The sequence below is a fragment of the Tursiops truncatus genome, chromosome 20 (assembly GCF_011762595.2).
Source record: "Tursiops truncatus isolate mTurTru1 chromosome 20, mTurTru1.mat.Y, whole genome shotgun sequence".
Lineage (NCBI taxonomy): Eukaryota > Metazoa > Chordata > Mammalia > Artiodactyla > Delphinidae > Tursiops > Tursiops truncatus.
In genome coordinates this window covers 3,009,762-3,036,531 of record NC_047053.1, presented here as the reverse complement: position 1 = coordinate 3,036,531, position 26,770 = coordinate 3,009,762, and the positions used below count along the sequence as shown (strand labels likewise).

At 45.5% G+C, this 26,770-nt stretch overlaps 1 protein-coding gene across 2 annotated transcripts in view; it reads right to left on the bottom strand.

Moving 5' to 3' along the window:
- Positions 1 to 6,710: 6,710 nt before the first annotated feature.
- The window catches only part of TEKT3 (tektin 3), a 34,227-nt gene continuing 14,167 nt past the window's right edge, over positions 6,711 to 26,770 (bottom strand). For both annotated transcript variants that reach the window (XM_033847705.2, XM_033847704.2), the window contains exons 4-8: positions 24,940 to 25,010; positions 21,437 to 21,580; positions 18,819 to 19,041; positions 15,321 to 15,475; positions 6,711 to 7,463 (exon numbers count right to left, since the gene is read on the bottom strand). In XM_033847705.2, the coding sequence (XP_033703596.1) occupies positions 7,247 to 7,463; positions 15,321 to 15,475; positions 18,819 to 19,041; positions 21,437 to 21,580; positions 24,940 to 25,010 (810 nt within the window). In that variant the 3' untranslated portion in view covers positions 6,711 to 7,246. The remainder of the gene's footprint in view (positions 7,464 to 15,320; positions 15,476 to 18,818; positions 19,042 to 21,436; positions 21,581 to 24,939; positions 25,011 to 26,770) is intronic.

The window sequence follows — 26,770 nt, the reverse complement described above, 5'->3', positions numbered from 1 at the left end:
CCAGGGCATCGAAGGAATTAGATTAGCAGAGATTCAGACAGGCAACTGAAAAGCCTCATCGTAATCATCTGGGTGTTATCTGAGCTCTCTGCATCATAGGAAGGAAGCGGGGGAAGCAGCCCTACTTTATGTGAGTCTCCAGCATTGCGCTAAAGCTACGAGGCAATTCCCAAAACTATTGCGAAGCTTCAAACGGGAAACAGTGCTTTTCAGATCTTTAAGCTTCTTAATCGATTAAAGAAATTGAGCTTGAGTTGAAGAAGCAAAACGATGGTATTTAGCTCAGAGAAGAGAAGGCTGGGAGGACCCATGGAAGAGGTGATACCTTTTCCAACCCGGAAATTTCACCTGATAACTCTCTGCTCAGTTCTCAGGATCTTCTTCAATATATTCCTATAATGTGTAACTTCCTATAATGTGTAACCTTTAAGAACACCCCTTGGCCAGGTTTTGCTGTACCTGCTGTACTATAAGGTCCTAAAGGGCGGTAGCCATATCCCTCCTTCCACGCTTCACATCACAACCAGAGCATCTTTTAGGAATTGAGAGGATGTCTCTCCTTGCATCAAGCCCTCCAATGGCTACATAGCACAAGTAGGACCAAGATCAAACTTCCACAGCCAGGACCACCTACATACTCTGAGGGACTCAGTGCAAAATGAAAATGCAGGCCTCCTTGTTCAAAAATTATTAAGAATTTCAAGGGGGTAACAGCAGAGCATTGAACCAAGCACGAGCTCCCCTGAGCCCAAGGCTCTGAGTGACTGCACAGGTCTCATGTCCGCGAAGCCAGTCCTGCCTGTATGTAACTCCTGTATGTAGCTCCTCACATGTTCAGGGTCTTTGAAAATGTGATTCTCTCCACCTAGAACACCTTTGCAGGCTCTCCCACCCCCAGCACGTTGCACATTGATTTTCTTACCATTCAGACAGTTGCTTAAGCGTCACAACTTCAAGAGAGCCCTCCAAGATGCAATCCCGCTCATAAATGCTCATAATTAGCTTAGTTCTTTGTGTGATTATTTGTCAGTAGAATCCACTGGACTGCAAGCTCCGTGAGGGCAGAGACCGTGTCGATCTCGTCTGTTGTATTATCTCCAGAGTCCAATACAGCACAAACGCATGGAAGGGACTCAGTAAAAATCTACTGATTGAGTCAGTGAATAAAGAACGAATTGCAATTTTCCACATACTATATCTTCAAAGAATTGGCTGGTGGGGACAGGTGGAGGGTGACGCTGGAGGACAAGATATCAGTCCAGACCCCAGTTCCTAGCACGGTTTCGCTCCGTACACCTTGCTCTGCTCTCCTCCAGGGATTCAACCAACCAGCGAACAGGCAGACAGAACGAAGCTGAGGTTTGGATTACTTACTACTGAACCATCCTGCCATTCCTACTGGGCCACAATATATCCTCTTGCTTGCCACTGGATTTGATCTTCTATCGTGAAACTGACCAAGAGTGATGGTCATTATTTCACCACTGGGGATAAGGTCTTTCTGCGTTACCCCCGAACATTTGCGCTTTCCCCTCCCTAAGAGATAAACATCATCATCGTCTTCTTGAAGCTTGAACAATAAACACATCTCAGAACTTCTCTACGAAGGTAATTATCCAGCAAACCAGAACTCAAATGACTCTTGAAATTCTCCCTAGATAGCTCTACGTGTGTAGATTTGGGGTTTTCATTGACTCTTCATCTCTAAATTTCATAATTAGACTCCTTTCAACATTTCCTAACACTGTTACTCCACAATGCCTAGTACTCATTTTACTAATACAGTCCTGTGTGTCCTGAGTTCCGCGCGAGCAAAGAAATGTGACCCAAGCTAAGGGTCTTAAAACCCACAAGATAAGATGAACAGAATCCAAACCAAGGTAAGAAAAGGAGGCACCTAGTTCTAAATTCCTTTTTCTCTCTAGAGGAAGTTAGCTATTTCTGTAGCTATAACTCCAGCTCAGACGCAACCCAGAATGCGCACAAACGGGAAAGAACCTATTTTGGTTAACTCGCACCAAAATGCCGGTAAGTGACACAAAACGCAATGGCTCCCCATTTGGGACTGAATGCTCTTTAGGAGAAATACGGTTCCAAAGACCCAGGCACATGGAGAGCAGTCCTACAGTCCATCAGTACCAACGGTTATTGCCAAGAGGATGCCAGAAGAGGTTGATTTCTAGAATTGCGTACATTCTGTCAAATCGGAGATTTTTTTCTTCTATCTGACGATACAGAGTATACACGCAGATATTATCCTTAAATGCTATTTAAAGATAGAATCAAAGACGTTGAGATCTAGGACTTGGCAATACTTTGGTAAAATTAATTCATTGTGTTGATGAGATTGATTCTTTGAAATATTATACCCTCATGGACGTCTCTTGGGAAAAATAACACTTTCGTTTTCAAATAATTTTCTTTAAAAAAACCACAAACTTTGATAGCGTCTAATTTATTCTTTTTTTTTTTTTTTTTTTTTTTTTTTGCCATGCCGCAGGGCATGTGGGATCTTAGTTCCCTGACCGGTGATCGAACCCACGCCCCCTGCACTGGGAGCGCAGAGTCTTAACCGTTGGACTGCCAGGGACATCCCATGATAACGTCTAATTTATTCTGTACAGTTAGATCTCTACCATGATGCCACCAGAGTTGCTTTTTGGTCATGGTGAGCTCTTTAGAAGCTCCTTGCTAAAAGGAAAAAGTTGGCAGCAGAAAGGGTCTCCCAGTAGCTCCCAGCAGGGTCCCCAGGGAATGACCCATTAATCACAAAACAGAACGCTTCTGATGTTGGAAGGGAAAGATCTGGGCTGAGGGAGAATATAGAACTGTTTAGAGCAGAGATCGCAATATTTGTGCTGCTTCTTCTCCATCCTGGACCCCTGCAGGTTAGATTAGCCTTCCGACGTCTAGATTCTTACCTGTGTGAACTCACACATGTCCTCAGACTCCTTCTCAACATTCCAAATAAGCACTGCTATGGTCTAGAACTGGTCCTCAAGGTAAAATAGATTTTCCATCCTTGGAGAAGACATTAAGTATTGCCTCTGTTCTCCATGAATGCCTGACTATAACAGGGTTCAGAAAATATCATCATGGCATCCCGCCTAGAAGGCTGGTCTTGGCAATCCCACCAATGGTGGGTCCAGCACTGCCGGGAACAGTTGAAGGGCCAGGGCTAGAAGAGTGGAGACTGACAGGGAAAACTGGGGATACATCCATGAGAACCAATTCCCCCTTCTCCTGAACTGGGTCAGCCCTGCACACAAAAGGAAGGACTCCATTCCCGTTTTCAGTGCAAAAATTATAACCAAGAACCGGACCCCACCTCAGCTATTTCCAGCATGAACTCAGGACTCAAAAGTGCCCTGCGAGGTGTTTATGACAACACTCTCCAGGGATGTAAATGGAAATTGCTAAAATTATAGGTGACTTGGTTATTTAGGGGCAGTTACACACATTTCTAAATCTGAATGATGCTTGGGTGGGTGGAAGCCTTTGACATTCCAGCAGCCCTTCTTAAAGCCACGTAATATTAAAGATAGCTTGAGCCTGAATAGATAAAGCCAGATCACGTGTTGATATTTGCGGACCTGTGATTCTGACGCAAGATCACACTCTGAGTCTTGGCTGCTCGTGGATCCCAGCGTTTGAATATCTGCCCTCGGAAGTAGCTGTGACATTTTAGACCAGAAACCGAATGTTTATTTGTGGAATTTCGCTTTGCCCACAGTTTACCAAAATAACAAGAAAAGTAGCCTTTTCCTCTGTCTGAACTATGTCTTCTTCCCATCACATTCTTGTAATGCTGGGAACATATGTTTAAGTAAAAGGACTCCACACTCACATATTCCTCAAAAAAACTTATAATTCGTGGAAAAAGTCAGCAAGATTTTCCCTGAAACATGTAACAAATAAGAGACGTGGAATTTATGTTTATTCTAACTATTGTCTAAAACTGATGACCACCAACACTTGATTACTCTAACTGCCAAGTGTCTTAGTGGCACTTAAATATCTTTGTTTCCATTAGAAGCAAAGGGAGAATGACAAAACCTACAATTTGATGTCTAAAATGATACACTGAGACCACAAAAATAACCCTAGTACAAGCTTATCATGTTTATGTCAACCCTACTAGCATTTTGAGATGTTTTGTGAAGTTGACTGACCAAGATGTGCTGAAAAATAACTTTTAAGAAACAGAAAGAGAGAGAGAGTTGGATTTGGCATTAATAGACAGTGGTTAGGACAGAGCAAAGAGAACACAGGCAGAAAAAAGATGGTTCTAAGAGAAAGAGGAGAGAAATAGGAGAGAAAAGAGAGAAACCCTTCCCTCCGGTAACTCATCTTCCCATTTCAGTATTTCCAGATCAAAGGATTCAAAGCTAGCATGCTCTCTACATCATATCAAATTGAATTCCAGATGGTTAAGGGTAATTTAAGAAGTCATGAATGGAATCAGAGGAAATTATAGGTAAATAATCTTGGAATGAAGAAGAGCTTTTCTGGTGTAACTCCAAAGAAATAAATCATCACGGAAGAATTTACACATTTCAGCCTCTGAACATTGAAAACCATGAGCAAAATGTAAAGGCAGGTGGCATACAAAGAATATATGCTCGGTACATAGGCTGAAAGTGTCACATGACTGATACACAGAGAACTCTAAAAAACAAATGAAAAAAAGAGAGATACTCAGGGGAAACAGGCAAATAACAAGGACTAGCAACTGACAGAAGAAATTCAAGGGTCCAGTGAACAAGGTTCTACACCACTATTCACTAAAGATGAGCTGGTGAAGAAAGATAACACAGCATTATCAAGATGCAGAAAGACAGGCCCTCTTACAGGCTGGTGGTGGAGTGCTGAGTGACATAAAGTTTCAGGAGGTCAATTTGATAATACACTGCAAAAGCCTTTTTCAATGTGTGCCTGACTTTGATGTAACGACTCCAGATCTAGGAACCTTCCTTAAGCAAAATATTAAAGTTGTTCGCACACATTTCACTAACAAGATTAAATCATGGCTACATTGTGATAAAGAAGAGTCGGGCACAACGAAAATATCTGATAATGGGTAACTGGTCATAGAACATTCTAGAACCTCAGGACAATGGACTATTAAAAAGCCATTAAAATGAAGTTATGGAAAGGGATTAAATGACATGGAAAGAGTATACATTTTCAAGTGCAAAAAGCGTAAATGAGTTGAGGTGAGCAAAGCACTGGGAATGGTTTCAGCCCAAAGTAAGTGCTTTGTAAGGGCTACTTTACTCGGGATTCCATTTCTGAAAGGAAAATGTGCATAAAAATACAGAAATAGAATATAGGTATATCAAAGCATCTAGTTAGTTTAGAAGTATGGAAGAGTTTTATTTTCTTCTTTTGCTCATCTGTACTTCCTCTTTTTTTAATCGAAGTGTAGTTGACTTACAATATTATATTAGTTTCAGGTATACAACATAGTGATTCAATATTTTTATAGAATAAAATAATAACTCCATTTAAAGTTATTACAACATAATGGCTGTATTTCCCTGTGCTTATTTATTTTATACATAGTAGTTTGTACCTCTTAATCCCCTACCCCTCTCTTGCCCCTCCTGCTTCCCTTTCCCCTCTTGTAACCACTAGTTTGTTCTCTGTATCTGTGAGTCTGTTTCTGTTTTGCTATATTCATTCGTTTGTCTTATTTTTTAGATTCCACGTATACGTGATAACATAGTGAAATAAGTCAGGCAGAGAAAGACAAATACTCTGTTATCCCTCGCCTGTATTTTCTGAAATCTCCAAGAGTGGTTATTTATTGTTTTTAGAGACACCAAGGCAAGGTTTTAAAAAATGATGTTGTGGGGCTTCCCTGGTGGCGCAGTGGTTGAGAGTCCGCCTGCCGATGCAGGGGACACGGGTTCATGCCCCGGTCCGGGAAGATCCCACATGCCGCAGAGCGGCTGGGCCCGTGAGCCATGGCCGCTGAGCCTGCGCGTCCGGAGCCTGTGCTCCACAACGGGAGAGGCCACAACAGTGAGAGGCCCGCGTACCGCAAAAAAAAAAAAAAAAAAAAAAAAAAGATGTTGTGCATTAACAGCTAATGACATGGAAACCCATTTATAGTATAATATATGAATAAGGAAAAGGAGATTACAAATCAGAAGTGTGGTCCCAAGTGTTATTAATTATGTATTTAAATATAAGCATTACATATGATACATATGTGTAAATAAACACTGCATATGTAAATAAATTTTATAGACACATATACTGTCACAGAAAAAGGACTGAAAGCATATACCATAAAATGCTGACCAACTTCAGTGATTATTTCTGGGTGCTGTGATAGCAAGTAATTTACAAGGAGTTCTGGGTGTGTCTTTTCCCTATTTTCCAAAACAGATATCAGCAAATGTTTTTCATTTGTAATAAAGTTATTTTAAAAAAATAAGCAACCCCTGAGATAAGACAGGACCTCCTAGAATGTAAGCAATGTCCCATTTTTCGGCCCACCCAAAGTCAGCAACTTTTTGTCACCCTGGGCCCTCAGGGCTCACTCGCCTGTGAGGTTAGCGAGTCCTGCTGATTTGTTGTAACATGCTTTGTGCTTCTCCCCTCTTGGTTTCCACAGCCATCTCTCTAATTCAAACTTTCCTTACCCGGTCATTGCTTTCACAAGGCCATGTCCCTGCACAGAGCTGTCCATCACTCCCCCTACCCTTGAACCCACCCCCCGCAACTTTCCAGGGGTCTCAGCCATCCTGTTTCTTCATACACACCCTACGTTATGAATCACAGCCAAACTGGTCTACTTACTAGTGTCCAAATGCACTCTATTTTTCCACCTTCGATTTTGCTCAAACTATCCCCGACTACTACCTTCCAGAGACCTCTCCGGTTCTCTCAGAACCCACATGCTGGGATACCTGCCTCCACGGCCTCAGAAAAGAATACATTGCTCCTTTCCAGCCCATTCATGTTACACAGAGAATACAAGAGTAATACAAATAAGGGTTCTTACCTTGTCTATTACATCTATTGTTTTTCTCTGGCCCAGAGGCCTAGTAAATCGTCGGCAACTAAGGTTTGGAGGCAAACGAAAGGTTTTACGAGACAGGACCGCGGCACATGTCTATAAATACGATCCTTTAATAAGTGAATATAGATTGGCCCTCGTGTAAGTGCGTGCGCACGCGGCGCCCTGGTTCCGCCTTACCTGGGGAGCATCACACCTAGTCCAGGGGAGGGGGCCCTAGCAGAAGCCCACCAGCCGCCGGGTGCTGGGGAAGCTCCTGCGCATGCTCATGCACTTCTCCTGGTCGATGTACAGGGAGTTGGCTTTGACCGCCAGGTCGTGCTCCAGGGTGGCCTTGGTGTGGACCAGCGACTGCAGGGTGTCCTGCGCGTCCCTCAGGCGCTGCTGCAGGGTCTGGATGGTGTCGTCCACCTCGTACACCTCGTTAACCAGGCTGCGTGGGGAAGAGGCACCTGTTAGGTTAGCAGAAGTCACGCTGGTTATCAGCTCCGCCGGCGCCGAGTGTGGTTACTGAATTCCCACCGGTCACATCAACCTCAGAACTACTTCACGCTGCAAAGCCGCAAAGCAAACAGGACGATCCAAAAGGCACACCAAGGATATTCGGGGGACACCAGCAAGTTTTCATACATGCATTGCGCATACACGCGAATATTAAACCTTATAATATTTTAAAAGGTAAACTTTTAAACATTTGATTTTTTTTAATAGTAAAGATGGGGAAAATGGAAACAGCTCAATTTTCATGCATTTACTTTATCATTGAAAGCTGTTTACATAGTGAGGAAGAGGGGAACACCCAGCTTTATTCAGCGTTTAGAATTCAGCCCAACCTGTTAACTACGGTGGGGGAGGGGTTAGTTAATGGGCACTCCTCCAGTGATAATGCCCCTCCCCCCAGCAATGCCCCAAGGTTCCAGAGTAAATATCGAAACGTCAAAAACCTAATGGGACATGAAAATGATAATTCATGAAATCAGCTACGTAAACCATGAAACAAGCTGCCGTTCTGATTGTGCTGATGATGAAAAACATGACACATTTTTCAAGACAGAAAGGAAAAAAGGCATCATTTCATGTAAAAAATCTAGCATTTCCTCCTCAAATTATTTTAACTGATATCATTTTCATTTCTTTGATTATTAGTGAAACTTTCCTAAATGTCTATTGGGCATTTTGCAATTTTTCCGTGAATTGCCTCTTCCTGTCTTTTGCTCATTTTTCTACTGGGGTATTACTAATTATCTTAAACTTTGGCAAAAAGTTCTTTAAGTTTTAGGCATATTACATTTTTTTTTTTTTTTGGTCTGTTAAGCTTGTGGCAAATGTTTTCTCTAATTTGTTTTTTACCTTTTAATTTAGCTTATATTTCGTTACACATAAGATTTCAATTTTTAGTTAGCTAAATCTTTCTTTTTCTTTGTGATTTCTTCTGTTGTGTTTATATTTAGAAACTTTCTCCTCCCAGAGAGCAATTAAGCAAGGACTCCTTTACCCTCTGATTTGGCCAATAATATCCAAGGGGTGGGACCATGTGGTCAATCAAGAGAAAGAATACTAAACAGGTTATAAAAGACAATAGTAAGGATAATAACTTACCTCAGTTGAAACCACCAACTCCAAATTCATCAAATTTTGCCCAGTGATTCAGAGCTAAAGTTTTCTTTGTTGGGGATGTTCATTTATCAGCAGACTGGTTGGGTGGGGGGAGGGTGGGTGTGTGCATGAAATTAACTAAAATGTACCATAATATAAAGAGAATAGTGACAGTGAACAAATAGGGGTGTGGACGTCGCTGCAGGCGGAAAAGGATTTCACGATCCTAGAAAAATACCCAGACCATGTGGAAATCATTATACCAAGACCATTTTATAGCTTCACAGACTTTGCCACTGGAAGATAAATGGCAGAGGTCAACAAGCCCAGCTTCCTTGCTCTACAGACAAGGAAATTGAGCCCCAGGGATGGATGAACTGCCCTCCCCACAGGCAGACGGCCTACATGTGTTTATACACCACTCACAGTTATCCAGGAAGCTAAGAAGGAAATCAGGAGTCTCGGTGGCCATAATAAGGAACTGGGTCCCATTTCCTGCCCCGCCCACTCAGCTCCCAGAAGCAGAGACCTGGGAAGTTGGCCTCGGCCCTGGACCCTCTGGGTGAGACCATCTCATTTCTATTTGTCATCCCCACAGCGCGGGCCTCCCAGATAATACACAGGGGGCCCAGTTAAATTTGAATTTCAGATAAACACGTATGTTTTTAGTCCAGGTACTTTTTTCACTGCGGTAAGATAGAAACAACATAAAATTTACCATCGGAGCCATTTTTAAGTGTGCAGTTTGGTGGCATCATGGGCAGTTGCACGGCCATCACCACCCTCCACCCACAGAACTCTTTTCATCTTGCAAAATGGCAGCTCTGTCCCCTTTCGACACTAACCCCTATTCCGCCCCGCGACCCCCATCCCCCGGCAACCACCGTTCTTCTTTCTGTCTCTATGAATCTGACCACACTAGGTACTTCATACAAGTGGCATCGTCCAGTATTTGTCCTTCTGTGACTGGTTTGTTTCACTCAGCATAATGTCCTCAAGGTTCATCCATGTGGTAGCACGTGTCAGAATTTCCTTTCTTTTTAAGGCTGAATAGTATTCACTACAAGTATTTTTACTTACCATAAGTGTTTTCTGTGTAAAGATGCCTTGCGGTATTGGGGATATACTAATACTAAAAAATTATTCGTCGTTTATCTGAGATTCATATTTACTTGGTCGCTAATTTGCAAAATCTGGCAACCCTACCACAAGAACCAAAATAGTGTCAGGCCCAAAATTAGCTCTCACAGAATATTCATTTAAGACGGCACCAAAGCCACAACGTCTCTACTCAAAACCCTCCGCCCCCTGCTTTTCGTAAAGGACAAATTGTAAATGTATTATGCACCAAATCAGCAGCTGCTGGTTGAGGTTGTGGGGGAGGGGTGCTGGTGGGGGGGAGAGGAGAGGGAAGAAAAGAGGCTCTTGTTTTTTACTCCATATGGATCTGTACTGTTTGAATTTGTTTTAAAATCAGAGCGTGTCTCTCTCTTACTTGTGAATTTAAACAAAGTGAAAAGTTTGACAGAAAACGATAAAGGAACAATGCCTTCATTGTGTTATCCTGTACTGAGTATTATTATGAGAGAACAAGAGGAAACAAGATCCTGATGATAACGGACACCGTAGTCAGACGATGGAATACTATGCAGGCAATACTTTTTAAACAAGAATTTGTTTTTGCCTTGGGGAAGGAGACTCAGAATACAATGTTGGTTGAAAAAGTCAGGATAGAGAACTCTACATGCAGCGTGATCACAATTTTGTTAACGTGCCTGGTGGCAACCACGGTTATCCCTCAACGGCAAGGAGAATTGACGGTGATTTTTATTTTTTATTTCATTTTCTGATTTTCTATCACGAACAGATACAGCTCTTAAAGCTAGAAAGAAAACAATAAATAGTTTCCAAAAAGGAAACACAGTTTTGAGGGACTTGAACTCTCTTTGGCCTTGAACTCAGAGAGGTTACCTGAAGTGCCTCGGCTGGACCGACACCGCGACGGGGCAAACATCACATCTCCATCCGAGGCCACAGCGGACAAATGAAGGGGGTCTGGAGACTCCCCAGGACCGCCCTGCAGGCCCACGTTCTGGACACACCCTCCCTGGTGGGTATGCCCGCAAGGGGCCCACCCACGCCAAGGTGGGGTACAGAGCAGATGAATCACCAGCACCCCAGGCCACCTGCCTGCCCCATCTCAGGCCATGCTGACGTCATCCTTGCGGATGCTGGAACCGAAGGTCTTCTGATCATCCCTGACCCCACCCTCTTCCTCACACCCCTACATAAAAATGTAAAAATCTGCGGTACCTGTCTCCCCGTGCCCCTGCGCCCTTCCTCTCCATTATGCAGGCAAGTCCTTGAATGTCCCTGCTCCGTGTCTGACCTCAGGGTCTCCCCCTTGCCGTCCCCTCAGCCCACGATGCTCTTATTCCACTCTTCATCCCGCTAATTTACGCCATCCTCAAAGCCCGGCTGGACAGACCCTTCTTACGGAAGTCCCTCCCTCAGCCCTGGGACTAGTTCGCTGCCCGATGTCGATGTCGTGTGTTCCAAGAGCGCTAGCCCTTCTGTGGCCCTCGGGGTGCTTGTCGTGGCCTGTGTGCTACGTCTCCCTGCCGGCCATCAGGTCCGGGAAAGTGACATCCACAGCCCCTCCTGCAGTTGACAGGGTCACAGAAAATGCTTGATGGATGGGGACCAACTTCTGTCTCCTAGGAGATGCAGCCCATGATGGGAGGTAGGAAGCTGCCCGGAAGTCCAAGTCAAGCGTCTCCCAGGAACGAGGAGCAGACCCCAGGTGATGAAGAGGGAGCACAGGCCAGAGGGAGCCACCTGCAGCCAGCCCGAGGTGGGGAGCACCGCAGAGCACCCCCAAAAGGCTCACGGATGCAACGACAAGCCGTGAAAACACACCCACACCGTGCATCTCCTTTCATCTTAGAGCCTGAACTGTCTTCTTACTTCTAGTGGGGGAGGGAAGGAATTAAACTTAAGTGTGGAAGTTTCCTCTGGCCTGAGATCTGTAAACACAGCATCTGAGAACTGAGCTAAAGGCATATTTTGTTGTTGTTTAGGTCAGGCTGGATTTTAAAAGTACGTTTCTTTTTTGAAGATCCCAGGGTACACAATACCACTAGCAAAGAAACAGATCTTCAGAGAGGCTGTCGGACACGGCTGGTGACGGGATTTATGAGGGTGAGTGGTTTATAATCACACTGGCCTGCTTCTCGTCTCCCAGCCTTCCCTGAGCTGTTTTCACCGCTTCAAAAGGAACTCTGAACCCAAAGGTAGGGACGGAGCAGGGTGACGTGCGAGTCTTCACTCCTGACAGCCAAACGTTAGTCTAGTGGAAAATTTATCTGTCAGGGCTCTTCTGAAAAAGGACACATTAAAATACCAATTTTTTAAAAAAGCAATTCCAGATACTTAGAATGCAGGCAGCTAACATCCTGGTTTTCCCATCGCTGTGTGAAGGCAGCTCAGAGATACTACACCTCCCTCAACTTTCGCCGTTAGAAATACGTTTCTCCTCCCCTTTCAAGGCCACCTTCCACTCTCAGCTTCCTTATTCTTGGCAGATGGCAGACAGCCGTTCTGCTGAAACCACTCATTTTGGGGGAAATTACAGAACCGAAAAAACAGTTTGCATTCAAATACAAATAAAACTACCGTCGTCTGAAAAAAATATATCAAGATTAAGTAAAGCAGAGCCTGGTCTGGCCTGCCCTCAAGGATGCCAAGAATGTTTAGAATTGTTCTTGAAAGCACCCATTTAGAAAAAGTTCAAATGCAAATCAAAGTCTTGAAATGGAAACAGCACTTTTTCTCTGTCCTCACTCCCCTGAGTTTATGGTCCTTGTGTTTTCTTCATCTAGACAGCCAAAGGGCTGCTTTCAGAATGATGAGTTGAGTAAGAAAAATAATCCCCTCCTCCCTCAATAACGATCCTAAATTCCACTGCTGTTCCTCTAGGACCATATTTTTGGCAACGATATTTTAACCAGAAATCTTTACGGAAACAAAAGTAGGTTTTGTCCTGAAGTCAGTAAAGGAGCAGAGGAAATAGACACACTGCAGGGTCGACAGGAAGTAAAGGAAAAGCAAATTCTGTTTAGCCGTGAAGGGGGAGAAAAGAGGAAAAATCATTCAGCTTCTCAGAAGCAGCTGTGAATGCCTCATTGTCTGATAACTGCAAAGTCAAATTCGACCACGACTCAAATCCCTTCTGAAAAGCAACCCTGTGTTGGTCTGATGGCAGCCCGGACAATTTCTCTCTTCCCGGCTCTACTTTTTTTTTTTTTCTTTTGATAAATTTATTTATTTTTGGCTGCGTTGGGTCTTCGTTGCTGCTCGCGGGCTTTCTCTAGTTGCAGCGAGTGGGGGCTACTCTCTGTTGTGGTGCGCAGGCTTCTCATTGCGGTGGCTTCTCTTGTTGCGGAGCATGGGCTCTGGGCACGCGGGCTTCAGTAGTTGTGGCTCACAGGCTCAGTAGCTGTGGCTCGTGGGCTCTAGAACGCAGGCTCAGTAGTTGTGGCGCACAGGCTTAGTTGCTCCGCGGCATGTGGGATCTTCCCGGGCCAGGGCTCGAACCCGTGTCCCCTGCATTGGCAGGCGTATTCTTAACCACTGTGCCACCAGGGAAGTCCCCCGTCACTACTTTTGATGACTCCGCAGAAATTGTCGGAGCATGAAACTTCAGCTCAGCTTCTCCCAATAATATTTGCATAAAACCACAATTCATGATCTAATCTAACTGGCCAAATGGGTGTGATCCCACTACCAGGTTCCTGTAATAAATAGATACTTCAGCCTGGTCGCCTCCGGAGTGGCGGGCCGCTTCGCCTCCGTGATGGGCTGTGTGTGAGTGGGGGTCCTGTGGAACCCACTTGGAGAAACATGTGGCCTGGGTGACCTCCTCCATGGTGAGGGCCCAGACGACAGCTCCACTAGGAGAAACACAGCTACTGTGGGAGACGAAGGCCATTTGAATCTATTCTAGAGCACACCTCTTAGCATCCAACACAGACAACACGCGTGCTGCCCATGGAGGGTGTTTTGCAGTAACGTCTCCTCTGTGACCCTCTGTTTTATCCTCTGTGAGAGTGAGATGAGGATACAGCACCTGCTTTGCTGACCCATCCCATGTGGGCATTGAGAAGGCCGGATGAGCTTAGGTACAGGACGGCGGGGTGGCAAAGGCCCCAGACGATGAAACATGGGGAAGCAGAGGCAAATTGCTGCTTTGTTTGAACGGAGCTCAGCAGGGAGATGGGCAAGGATTCTAACTACGTCTCTCCTTCCTCCCAGCAGTTGCCAGCTGGGTCACCGTCACTCAGCCCGCTTCTGCCTCCATTTACTTACTTGTAAATTGAAGAGGATGCATACGGTAAAGTGTGCAGGACAGTGCCCGGCACAGAATAAGATCAATAAATGGCAACAGCTATTGTGATTGTCACCGTCACCACCTTTATCAGCATCTTTCTCATTCTTGGCCTCACAAAGACCACCCGAAATTTCCTTCACAGCCTCACCCCACCGCTTGTTCCCTGGGTAAGAGCTCCAAGTCGCTTTGTCCCTAGGATATAAGGGAATTCAGTCGTGCACCAGGCAGACTACAAGGCTAGTGGTCTCTCCCACTGCTCCAGTTCAAGCGCTGCCGCTTCGTCCCTCCAGTTGCTATACATTTCATTTGCTTCTGCACAAAGTGTTTCAAGACCTAAGCACAGCAGTGATGCAATCCAGAAAGAGGCAGATAGGCAGGTACTGAGAAACTGGAAACGAAGCCAGAATGGGGGTGGGAGGGCGGCCAATCCCATTCAAGCCCATCCTGAAAGGAATCTTCCAAGTTAAAAAGAAGAAGGAGAAAATACACCTAGTGTCCAGAAGATGAAGTGTAGTGTCAGATCCCTCCCACCGTGTACACGTGGGGGATGCTTGATGCTGACCAGCTGCTTTCAATTTCTGTCAAGAACAGAACAAACTGAAATGAGCTGAAATGAGCCATCGGGATTAGGGGGTCCTGAGGATGCTCTTAACGATGAGAGCAGGAATGAAGCACCCAAAGAAGCGGATGAGAGCGACGGTGAGAGCAAGCAGACGGGGTGGGGGGAGGTGGTACCCAAAGTCCCTTTTCCGATGAGTCAGGGGCACTCGGACACACACAGCGGCCAACCTCTGTACTGTTTCCGAGACAGGGGATCTGGAAACTCGGGACACTCCAGGGAGGTGCAAAGGAGCCCAACGCCACCTCCACCCCCTGGATGAGGCTAAGTGTTACCACTACTCTTGTGTGTAGTGTTGACGTCATTTCCTTTTTGTTTTAGTCGCGGTAAAATAGACATAACACAAAATTTACCATCTCAGCTCTTAAGTCCCTGGCATTAAGTACATTCACAAACTTGGCAACCATCACCACCTTCCATCTCGAGAACGCTTCATCATCCCAAACCGAAACTCCGGGCTGTTAAACACGAACCCCGTTACTGACACTTTAAAGGAGGCTCTGGCACCGTGACCATCACTAGGCCGCTCTACATCCCCGTGTGCTGGTGGACGAGCCGCAGGAGCTCAGAGCTGCCGGCAGCCTGGGGGTTTCCCCAGAGGAGCCCGAGCTGGCCCTGAGGGCGCCCCCCTCCCCATCACCGTGACCCCCTCCTGGTTCTTCCCCCGTCGCCTCTTCCTCGCTTACCGCAGCTGAGCCGTGTCTCTGCAGAGCTCTATGTTGGGCCTCCGCGTACGCTCATCCAGCCTGGTCTGAGCCACCTTCAGGAAGGCGCACTTGTCCTCGATGGCTTTCTTGATGGATTCGATGGTCATCTCCGTCTGGAAAATCTCCTGCAGGGTCTGTACCAGGAGAAGCAAACGCCGGGGCTTTGGTGCCGGGCCCTCAACAACCTGCTCTCCGACCCGTGCATCGGTGGCCGGGCCTCCCCCTCACGGGAAGGAGGATTGTCTGAGGGCCTCCTCCCACCAGCCCCATCCGGGACCCGCGGTGGGAGGTGCGGCACCTGCTCCCACCCTTTGGAGAGCATCTCCTCCCGACTCAGCGTGCGAGGACTTAGGCCACAGAAATGGGCGAATGCCGCAAATCCGAGCTCGCTTTCTCCTTTTCCCTCAGATCACCGGCTGTTAGATATTTACTGATACATATTTGCACGTGACTCCGAGAAAAGGGAGGCCAGCAGCTTCGAGGGTCCCCGCTTCCCTCCCACGTCGCTGCATCCTTGCTTCTTTATCGTCCCGCTGCCTCTCCTCACTAATCTCAGAGAGGTTTTCCTGCTAGGAGAGGATTTGCCTTGAGGCAAATCGAGGTCAAGCTTTGGGGTGTCTCACTTGCAAGGGAGGAGCTCATAATCTGGTAACCCCAATTTTATATTCTTCTCTCCTTAAAGAAGTCCCCCGGTTACCTAAACCTGAATCCCTCCCTGGTTCGTCTTCCTCTTCTGACAAGCAAGCCCCCTTCTTGTGCTCTGAAAACCCTGCCTTCTCCTTCGCCTACGACCTTGACCTCTGCCCCCCCCCCGGGTCTCCACACCCCCCCATTAGTCCCCTCTTCTTCAGCCGCTTTCCTGTGGCTTGGAGATGCCCCCCAACCATCACCCAAATTCCTTTGAACCCTCATGCCTTCCCCACCACGCTCTCATCCAATCCCCCTGGGTCCTCTCTGGCTGGTACCTTCCCAGCCTCTCCTCAAGTTCACAGCCACATGGACTCAGCAGTGGCCTCGCCTACTCCCTCCACGTGCCACCCACCTAACCTCACAGCGGCCCCCGTATCCAGTCTCTGGCCCTGGTTGCTCTGGTGAGACCACGCACTCAAAGTCAATGATGAGGCCTCTCCGGAGTGTCCCTCCCCTTGAAACCCTCGCCTTGCTTACTTCTCTGGTCAACTGCTATCCTAATCCCTGATTTTGTCTCTAACCCCTTCTCCTCACTCCAGTGCAAGGTGCTGCCCTTGACCCCTTCTCTGCTACCTCCTTTCTCCCTGCAGAGACCTCCTGTAACCACACAGCTTCAGCACTTGTGAAAGCCAGGAACTCTTTCACCTGTCAGTTAAGCTTTGCCCTCTCTTCCAAGCTTTCAACCACCTGCTGAAAATCATTACACTGTTCTATCACCAAGGTCACCCTCAAGGGCTCCCCGCTCCACGAAGCCACCCCCATCTCTCACCACTGGAAATAACTGCTCTTTCTGCTAAACAAACTGAACCTTTTATCTGTAGCTCCAAAGGGTTCTTTCTGCACTTTTCTGATGGAACTTATCATTTTCTACGTACGTGTCTTGTCCACACAAGACACAAGATGGCAGGGTCAGTGAGTCGTCATCTGTGTACACCCCAAAGCCCCTGGCACAGCACCTTGAATGTAGCTGTTATGAGTTGAATTCTATCCTCCTCAACCCCCCCAAATCCATATGTTGAAGTCCTAACCCCCAGATCCCGGAATGTGATTGTATTTGAAGGTAGAACCTCTAAACAGCTAATGAAGTTCTTTAATGAGGTCATTAGTGTTGGTCCTAATCCAGTCTGACTGGTGTCCTTATAAAGAGAGATTAGGAGACAGACAGGCATGGAGGGAAGAGAGCACATGATGGTGTGGGAGAAGGCGCCCGTCTACAAGCCTAGGAGAGAGGCCTCCGGAGAAAGCAACCCCACGGATAACCTGATCTCAGACTTCAGCCTCCAGGACTGGGAGAAAATAAATTTCCGTTGTTTAAGCCACCCAGTCTGTAGGGCTTTGTTACGGCAGCCAGAGCAAACTAATACACTAGTAAACAAAACTTTGTTGAGCAAAGGGACTCCATCGTGTCAGCCTTCTATCGATAAAAGGCCTTTAGGTGGCCCCTCACTGCCCAGGGGACGCCTGCCCATCAATGACTTCCACGGCCTGGCTCCACCTGCCTTTCCAAGCTTGTCTCTCTAGGGACACACACCGTCTGCGCCAGCCAGAGGGTCTCTTTACGGACCTGACTCAACCTCTGATTGGCTATACCTCCCGAGGCTTTGTTCACGATGCTGCCCCACCTGAATGCTCGCTTCTTCCTCCAAACTCCCAGAACGATTTCTGCGTTGGCTATTTGGCAACGGTGATCTGTCATGTTCTATTGTTTTTCATCGTGCATGCGCTTTTCACGTTACGCGCACCTTCTCCACAAATATAAGCTTCCTGGGGCAAAAACTACGTTTTATCCTTCTCTCTTCCCTTCGCTGGATGTAGAAGCTGTCTGACCCAACAAATGTGCATCGCCCAAAGAAGACACCATGAGAAGGAAAGGTAAATTACTGCAGCCTGGGAAAACACAGTGCCCTCGATAGGATAATATCTCCTGAGAGCAACAGAGCCAACATGGTAAGGTTCTTAAAAAGAGAAGTGAAACTACTCAATATTCTGCAATAACCTGTATTGGAAAAGAATCTGAAAAAGAATGTATATAAGTAATAATAATATATATATTTATATATATATAAAATATATAATAATAAATGTATATAAAGAATGTATATACGGATAACTGAACCACTACACCTGAAACTAACACAACATTATAAATCAACTATACCCCAGTATAAAATAAAAATTAAATTAAGAAACAAAACCAGAAAACTATATGCAGCATAACCCACAGAAATAACAAGGACTCCAAGACCGATACTAAAAAAAGCAAGAGCACCTTGTTTATCTTGAAACCCATGAATTCTGCCTAAATCTTTCATCTTATTGTCCTCATAAAACACTTATACTTAAAACACTTTAAAAAGTTCAATATCAGAAACATTTTGAACCACTTAATAGTCGCCTGTATTTGGTTTTGTATTCCAGAAAAAAAGGCCCGAAATAATTTAACAGAAAACATCCCTCCCATATGTTCTAATAATAAATTCACTTCCTAGTTACATACGGTGATTCATTGAACGTTAATAGTAATATTTTTGTTTCTATTAAATACTAGGAACCTTCCATGACATAGTGCATTCTTTGTGTTCCCATTTCCAATTCACGTTGGATTCCAATGTCATGTTGACACCTAGCTACCTGGCTAAAATAAATGGTGCACTCTGTACCAGTTTTCATTTTTCTTAGTCTGTATGGCCAGGAAGTCATGTGCCTTACGGTGGAGATCTGTGGTCCCAGGGCCCCCTGCTCTACCTATCCAGGTCAGCTGCGGGGGCCTCCCAGTGCTTGGCTTACCTTTGCGAGGTGAATCTGAATCTTATTTTTAGCATCTGCAGTCTCAGCAATGCGGCTGGTGAAAGCCAGGTTCACTTTGTTGAACTGATTCCACATCTCGTTGGCTGTCACCACCAGGAGGTTCTGGATGTCGTCTCTTAGTTTCGCAGAGGCAGCTCGCTCGCTCTGGGAGCGAAGAATATTGTCGTGGGTAAATTTGGCCCAGGACTCGGGCACTGAGACCCTGAAGAAAAAAGAAATAGACCCAGACAATGGAAACGATGATGAATCAGCCTAGATTTTCTGTAGACAACCGCTCGTCCGGAGAAAGAAAAAAACCCCAAATCACTTGATCCTGGTTTTACTGCATGAAATGTAAACATCAGAGCAAAGCTTCTTTTAAAATTTTCTTAATTGTTCCTTGTTTGAGTGCTTTCTCTCTGTAAATCCGCAGCATAGATTAAGTCCTCTGCCAATGTGCAGGGGCGGGGGAGGGGATCGGCGAAGGGTATGAGTACGTCCATTCATTAGAAATGTGTGTCTCACCGGCCCCATAAGTGTTACGAAAATATATTCAACCTCAGGACTAATCAAAGTGGTACTAATGAAAACAACAACATATTAACAACGCTTTGTCAGAATAACAAAGAATGAAGAGAATGATAATTTTCTGGTGAGCATGTTTAGAAAAAGATTCTCTCATCCTGCAGGTAGGAAAGTTGAATGGGTACGGCCATGCCGGAGAGCAAATGTGCATACCTCAGAAATTCCACTTTAGAAAGTGTTTTTATTGAAATCTAATTGAAATCTAATTTATTGAAATCTACTATAACATTATATCAGTCTCAGGTGTGCAACATAATGATTTGATTTATGGGTACCTTGCAAAATGGTCACCACAGGAAGCCTAGCTGACAACATCCACCATCACACACAGTTACAAACCTTTTTTCTTGAATGAGAATTTTTAAGATCTACTGTCTTAGCAACTTTCAACTATGCAATAGAGTATTGTTAACCAGTCACCATGCTGTGCTTTACATCCCCGGACTGAAAATACAGAATGCTTCCTGAACTGGCACACCATCACTGCGCAAGCGTCATGCTAATCTCTGTATCGATCCACTTCAGAAACTGATCCTAAGGAAATAACCCAAAGATGTACAGGTAAGGAGATTCATTTTTAGCAGTGTTTATGCCAATCCCTGAAACGCTGGAAACACGCTAAAATGTCCCAAAGTAAAGAAAAATTTGAGTAAATGATGGTACCTTTTAAAAAGTAATCCATACAGCATGCGAACTCACGCTGTAGAAGAATATTTTCACAAACAACGTATTTGACATATCCTGAAGTGAAAGATCAGACAGGCTATACAAACAGCACATGCGTGATACCAATCTTTAAAAATATAAATCGATATCTACACGAGTGGAAGAATACTGGAAGGACTGACGGTAAATTGTTAATATTGGGCCTCTCTGTGTGGTTTCTTTGCTTGATGGTGTAATAGGATGTCAAATGAGACTCTTACTGTCGATTAGGGTTTTAGCTCAGGCCATGATGACCAAAAATAACATCCTATCTGTTCCATACCCTGACACCCTACAAGAGACGGCTAAGAGTTCATGCTGGAAATAGATGAGGCCCTTTATGGAGGACCAAGTGGTCAGAGTGTGTGTGGTTTGATCCCAGCCCACCCGCCCCTCCACGTCCACCCCAGAAGGAGAAAAGAAAGATGCTTCCTGCTCTCCTCAAATTAAGTAAGAGGCACTTCATGGGGACCACTTAGGACCGAGGGTCTGAATCTGATTCACACCTGAAGAATCTGAATGACAAAGTTGGTACCCGTTGCTGCTCCTATTACAGAAGAGCTAAGAGGGGGTCTGCTTTGGGGTGACCAGCCCTAAAGGGAGCTTTAAAGGGAGTCTCTTTAAAAGGGGGAGGGGCCATGAGTGTGGATATGGTTACAGTTACATAGGCATAGAAATTTGTTAAAACTCATCAAAATGTACACTAACGCCAAATGCATTTTAGCATAGGTGAATTTCACCTCAATCAAGTTGATTTTTTTTTAATGTTCTATGCCACTATTTTCCAAAGAGATGTGAAAGTGACAGGACCGTTTTTATAAGTAAAGAAAGATAGCAGGGTTATCAAGATGCGGAAAGACAGGCCCTCTCATAGAGAAAAGAGCATGAACCCAAGATCGTATCCAGGGGCCTGGCAAAGAAACCACGGACGGGGCAGGTGTAAGAAAGAGTGGAAACAAATTATTCAACATTCAGCTGTTTTTCAGCTTGTACTTCCCACCCCGGGCCCACGTCCAGGGCATCCAATACATTGGTAACATTTTATTTTCTTTGTGCTAAACTGTGTTTTCTAGGTTCTTGTGCCTCAAGCAGGTGCTATTTTCACAGTTAGAAATATAAACAATGAATATTCTTCTACAAAAGATTACAGCAGGATGCAAGTGTCTGCAGAACACCGTGCTTACTGACGACCTGTCCATCGCAGGTGCCTCTTACCTTTCCGCATCCTCCCAGGATCTCCGATTTACCTGTGCGCTGCATCCTTTTGAAAGGAGAGAGAATGAATTAAGTGACATGGAAATCACAGAGGCGGCACGCGCCCTACTCACATGGCATTCACCCGCTCCACTCCGCAGAAGTAGCTGACGCCGTCCGACGTGTTTCGCAGGTGGTGGCATTTATCGTCGATGCGGCAAGCCGCCTGCTTGTCACTCAGGTCCTTCTCCAGCTCGTGCTGGGAAGCTCTGTTGGCTCTAAAACACAGAGGGGAGACAGAGCTTCAGGCTAAGGGAACAACGTCACAGGAGGAAGCATGACGGCCCTTCGGGGTGGGGACCCACCTCCACCCCCGACGCGCACCCATGACTGCTCTCTGGGTCTCTCCTCCTTCCCACGATGTCCAACTTCTCCATTAAAAGCAGCTTCCCCTGGAGCTGTCCCTACATGTGGGCGATGAGAGCCCTGCCCACACTGTCCCTTCCATGGGCATGAGACGTGCAGACACACAGAAATTGGTATCTGGAGCTCCCCCAGGCTGGGGCCCATCTTCCTAGTACCCAAACTGCTGCAGACAGGACACTGGTTTGGAGCAATCTGTCCACATCTGTGCCTCCCTTTCCTTCTTCCTTTTCCTCAGCTACGTCCTAACCCCTCTCTCCTCCATTCCTAGAGTGCAATTCCCTGAGAAGTTAGGAGGTATTCACAGCCAGCCTCCCTCCAGCTGTAAATGACCTCACTTTGCAGTTGTGCCAGGCCTGGAGGTAGAAACCGAGGGTCAAAATGGACCTCCCCTGCAGGAGTCAGCGTGTGGAAAGAGGCCAGGAATTGGCAGCCCCCGGCCTCCCGCTCCCGCCAGAACCCTCCTGGGAAGGAAGAGGACTTGGTGAGCTCTGAGATGCCTGGCATTCCTGCCCTGCCATGCAGAGAGAGGACCCGGCAGGCAGCTCAGTCCCAAAGAGACAGGCCGGTGGGGCAGGCGTGGGTGACAGGTGAGCCACGCCCTGACTTGTGGCATAGTTCATTCCACATATCATTACAGCGTGCCTACTCTGTGCCAGGATGCATCACGGACAAAGCAAACGTCACCTCCCTAGAGGAGCTCACATCCTACGGGGGGGTGACAGGCAGTCCCCATAAGGAATAAGCAAATCCTGTGGTTTGTAAGCAGAACAACGCAGAAAACAAAGCAGGAAAAAGGGGGCCAGGAGTGTGAGCGATGATTCTAAATAGGATGGCCAGGGTAGGACTCTCCTCAAGCAGGTGATACCAAGACTTGCAGAGGGAGAACCAGACCTTGCTGCCCATTGGAATATGTCAGGTTTTCCTCTGAGTGGAGTGAGAGACCACCGACTTACAATCTTAAAGGATCATTCTGGTGTGGGGTTAAGAACGGACTGCAGGGGACAGAGAGACCCCATGAGCAGACCGGTGAGGCTACCCAGGTGAGAGATGGTGGTGGCCTGGACCAACAGGGTGGCAGTGAAGGAGGTGAGAAATGCTCAGATTCTGCAGATGCTTTAGAGATGGAACCAGGACTTATATACACGACCAAATGTAAAATGGATGGCTAGTGGGAAGCAGCCGCATAGCACGGGGAGATCAGCTCGGTGCTTTGTGACCGCCTGGAGGGGTGGGATAGGGAGGGTGGGAGGGAGGGAGACGCAAGAGGGAGGAGGTATGGGGATATATGTATATGTATAGCTGATTCACTTGTTATACAGCAGAAACTAACACACCACTGTAAAGCAATTACACTCCAATAAAGATGTTAAAAAATAAATAAATAAAGAGCGCAGGCTCTGGAGCAAAAAAAAAAAGCCAAAGTTGAGCCATTGGGATAGCAGGATTCCATCAGCAGAGGTGAGCAAATCTATGGGTGGGATGGAGGGCTGGGGGAGAAGACAGCAGGCTTTGCTTTACGTTTGAGTGTCCATTAAACATCCAAGCGGAGGTACCAAGTGGGTTGTTGGAATTGGGGAGAAAGGTCTGGGCTAGAAATAAAAATTGGGCAATCGCATACAGAGAGCATGTGAAAAAGCCAGAGAACTGGATGATCCTAGACATTTCTCTACTCCCGGGGCCCGAAAAAGGCCCTGGCATAGAGGGACCACCCAGGAAAGCCTGTGTGCAACTGAAGGGCTGATCCTCCTTAAATTGGCCTGTGCTTTCAGGTAAGTCACTTGACCTGTCAAAGCTCTTTGTTTTGTTGTTTGTAAAGTGGAAATGAGGGTAGCAGTACACAGGTCATCTGCGTTTTGTGAATTCTAAATCAGCGTGTGTGTGCAGAGGAGGAAAGGAGAGGAAGCTGCATCCCTGCTGCTTCCGAGTTCAGGTTACTGGGTTGAAACTCTGGGATTCTTAGGCCTTTCTCATCTGTGGTCTGGGACCATGATGCTCCCCAGGCTTCCTCTCTTGGGCTGACACCCTTGGCCTCCTCTGACCTGACCTCAGAGCCTCCTTAGGAAGGCCTTCTATCCATCCACCATTTAGAGCCCAAGATGGGAGAGATCTAGGCCTCCATGTTGGTTTCTAATGAGATTCCATTCTCAGCTGAGATCCAAGCCCATCTCATGTTCCTTCCTGAATTGTTCCTTCAAGACAAGTGGAGCTGAAAACCTTCCTCCCATCACCTTTGCTGGACGGAGCCCAGTAACCATGTTAGAGCATCCTTAGCCAATCCTCAGCTATCCTCACCAATTTCTGAATTAAGGAGACCTTCCAATGACAGCTTGAGAGAGAACTCAGCCATCTGAATCTCACCGACCTTCATAGCATCGATCTTGATGGTCAGCAGACTGAGCGAAAAGAACCACCACCTTTAGAACCACTATTCCTTTGGCTACATCACACGCTACCCCTGACAACATCAGTACAGGCAGAATCATCATTTCCTCTGTGTGACATATTCAACACTACTTCTTTCCATGGCCGTCACCAAATGAACGTTGACCTTTCTAGTCCTATAAGGCGACAGGCTCGGCCAATATTTTTTCTATGCTGACAGCTGTTATCATTGCTTCAAACCCTCCTTTGATTATTCTTCTTTGCCGCCAACCCCCACTATAAATATTAAGCGCCTACTGTCTACTATTGCCAAGAGAAGAATTTGTATTCTGCTAGAGAGTAGGATGGGTGAACAATTACAGTGCAATGGATGCAGTGAATGCAGTGGTGTAATCACAGCACCAAGGACCACGTACCAGGATTGCCGAGAAACCGGAGGAGAAGGCTGAGTTTTTAAGGAGAAGTGGAAAGTAAATATATAAGTGTGCCACAGTTCATCGCTTTTCCAGCTGTCGGGCTGCACGTGTACAAGTCTATCTCTTATCAAAGAATAAAAGTGTTTTGAGTTAAAAGTAACCTTAGCCACACTTCAAGATTGGATAAAAATCCTTTCTGAAGCATTGCAAAAATTATATCTTTAAATAAAAGTTTAAAGTAAGTACCCCAAGTACTCATTTTACCTTCTAAATAAAAACGTGTATGTGCATGCGGATGTGTGTCCATGTATAAGAAATCCTTACATAAGAAGCTAAGAGAAATCTGACTGGGAAGCGTGGAAGTACAGTTTCGTGATAGAGTTTCAACTATATAGAGAGATAAAAGCTCTTACGCCAGTTGGGCAATGGCCTTGTCCAAATGCAGCTTCATCCTTTCTTGACAACACAGAATAATATCAACCTCCTACCCAAGTGAAAAAAAAAAGCCACATTAATGTTTTGATATTGAACATAACGTTCAGAGTCGACAATGTAACAGAACATTGATGATAGAAAACTTTGTTTCTGGGAAAATCGTGAAGTAAAACAAGAAAAGAATTTTATACCCACTTATTTACCTACACGCCCCCGTGATATTGCTGTCTTAACATAAGACTGAGATTCACCCTTTACAGGGCTTTAGGGAAATATATTATGGAACAAGTTGGGGCAGGGGTAAAATTTTAGGAGTTTTATTTTTTATCTCTGGTCTTTGATTGAATCAGTCAATCAATCAATCAAATTCTGGTGATACCCAAGGTTGAATTTAATGCATGGCTTCTTCTGTACTAAGTATTCTTCCAAGAAAAGTGAATCTGGAAGGGAAAAGGACAGCCTAAAAGGCAGTTCTCTCAGGCAGTGCATGTGACCTCCAAAAGACCCAGTTTTTTGTTCCAAACGGAGGCCAACCTCCACCCTAGGAGGCCAGGTCTCCCCTTGTCCTGCCTCTGCCCTGCAGCCCAGCTGCTATACTCGTATAAAATCTGCACCACCCATGCCACTCTGCTTGACCACGCACGTGGCATTTTGATGCTGCTGGGATGTATATATTGTTACACGTATAGCAGAGATTTTGTGTGGTAGCAGAGATTTTTCAAATAAACAGTTACTTCCCTCTGAAGTTCATATTCACATTACAAAATTTAGGAACCCAAAATAGCACCTAGAAGACATTTAAAAAGTGCACATAACGATCGCTACCACTTTTTCAAGTGAAAAGTGATCATACCATCATACTGAACATGAAACTTGAACACTTTCCCATGACATAAAACTATACTGCAATGAACAAGCTCAAAAATATTTAGACACCACCAAGGGGGATGCCTTTTTTCAAGGTTTTGACAAGTACAACCAAATTGCCCTTCAGAAGAGTTGCACCCATTTACAACAATAAATGAGTGTGAGCTTCCTCACCTCACACACCCAGTAGACACTATGGTTCCTCTCAATCTTTGCCAACATGAAAGACCACCCCCCAGGAAAAGCACACTTGTTCAGATTTGCAGGTTACTATTATGACTGGGTATTTGTTCATGATTTGACTTTCTTCTCTTGTGAACCACCTGTTCATGTGCTTGTCTACCTTTTCTGTTATGTTTTTCTTATTTATAAATATTCTTGTATTTAAAATTCAACCCTTTCCCATTATATGACACATATATATATATATATATTTTTTTTTTTTTTTTTTACCAGTTTAGCTCTTGCCTTTATATTTTGTGTGTGGTGTCTCTGATCTACAGACATTTCTGGTTTCTATGACATCAAACGATCAAATGTTCCCTTTGGGTTTCCGCTTTTGTTCATGTGATTTTAGAGGCCTCTTCACTCCAATGTTAATTATTACTCAACTATATAGCCTTCTTATTCTTTTATTGTTTAATTGGTTGTCATAAAAATATTATGCCTAGAGTTTATTTCAGTGATAACCCTCCTGCCTGATTCTTTGATACTCTGAATGACTGGAGTAAATGAAAAACGCAATTCCCATGACATGTTAGCAAGTCCCCCTGCCTTTACAGGCAGCAAGGATTTCTCACACATTCTCATTGCAGGTGGTGCCTGTCTTTGATATTTTTGGTTGTCTGGTCTTCATCTTTCTCTATGGCTTGGGGTGTGTGTGTGTGTGTGTGTGGCCATTTCATGGAGGTGTTGGCAAAGGATACATGGAATACTGCTTAG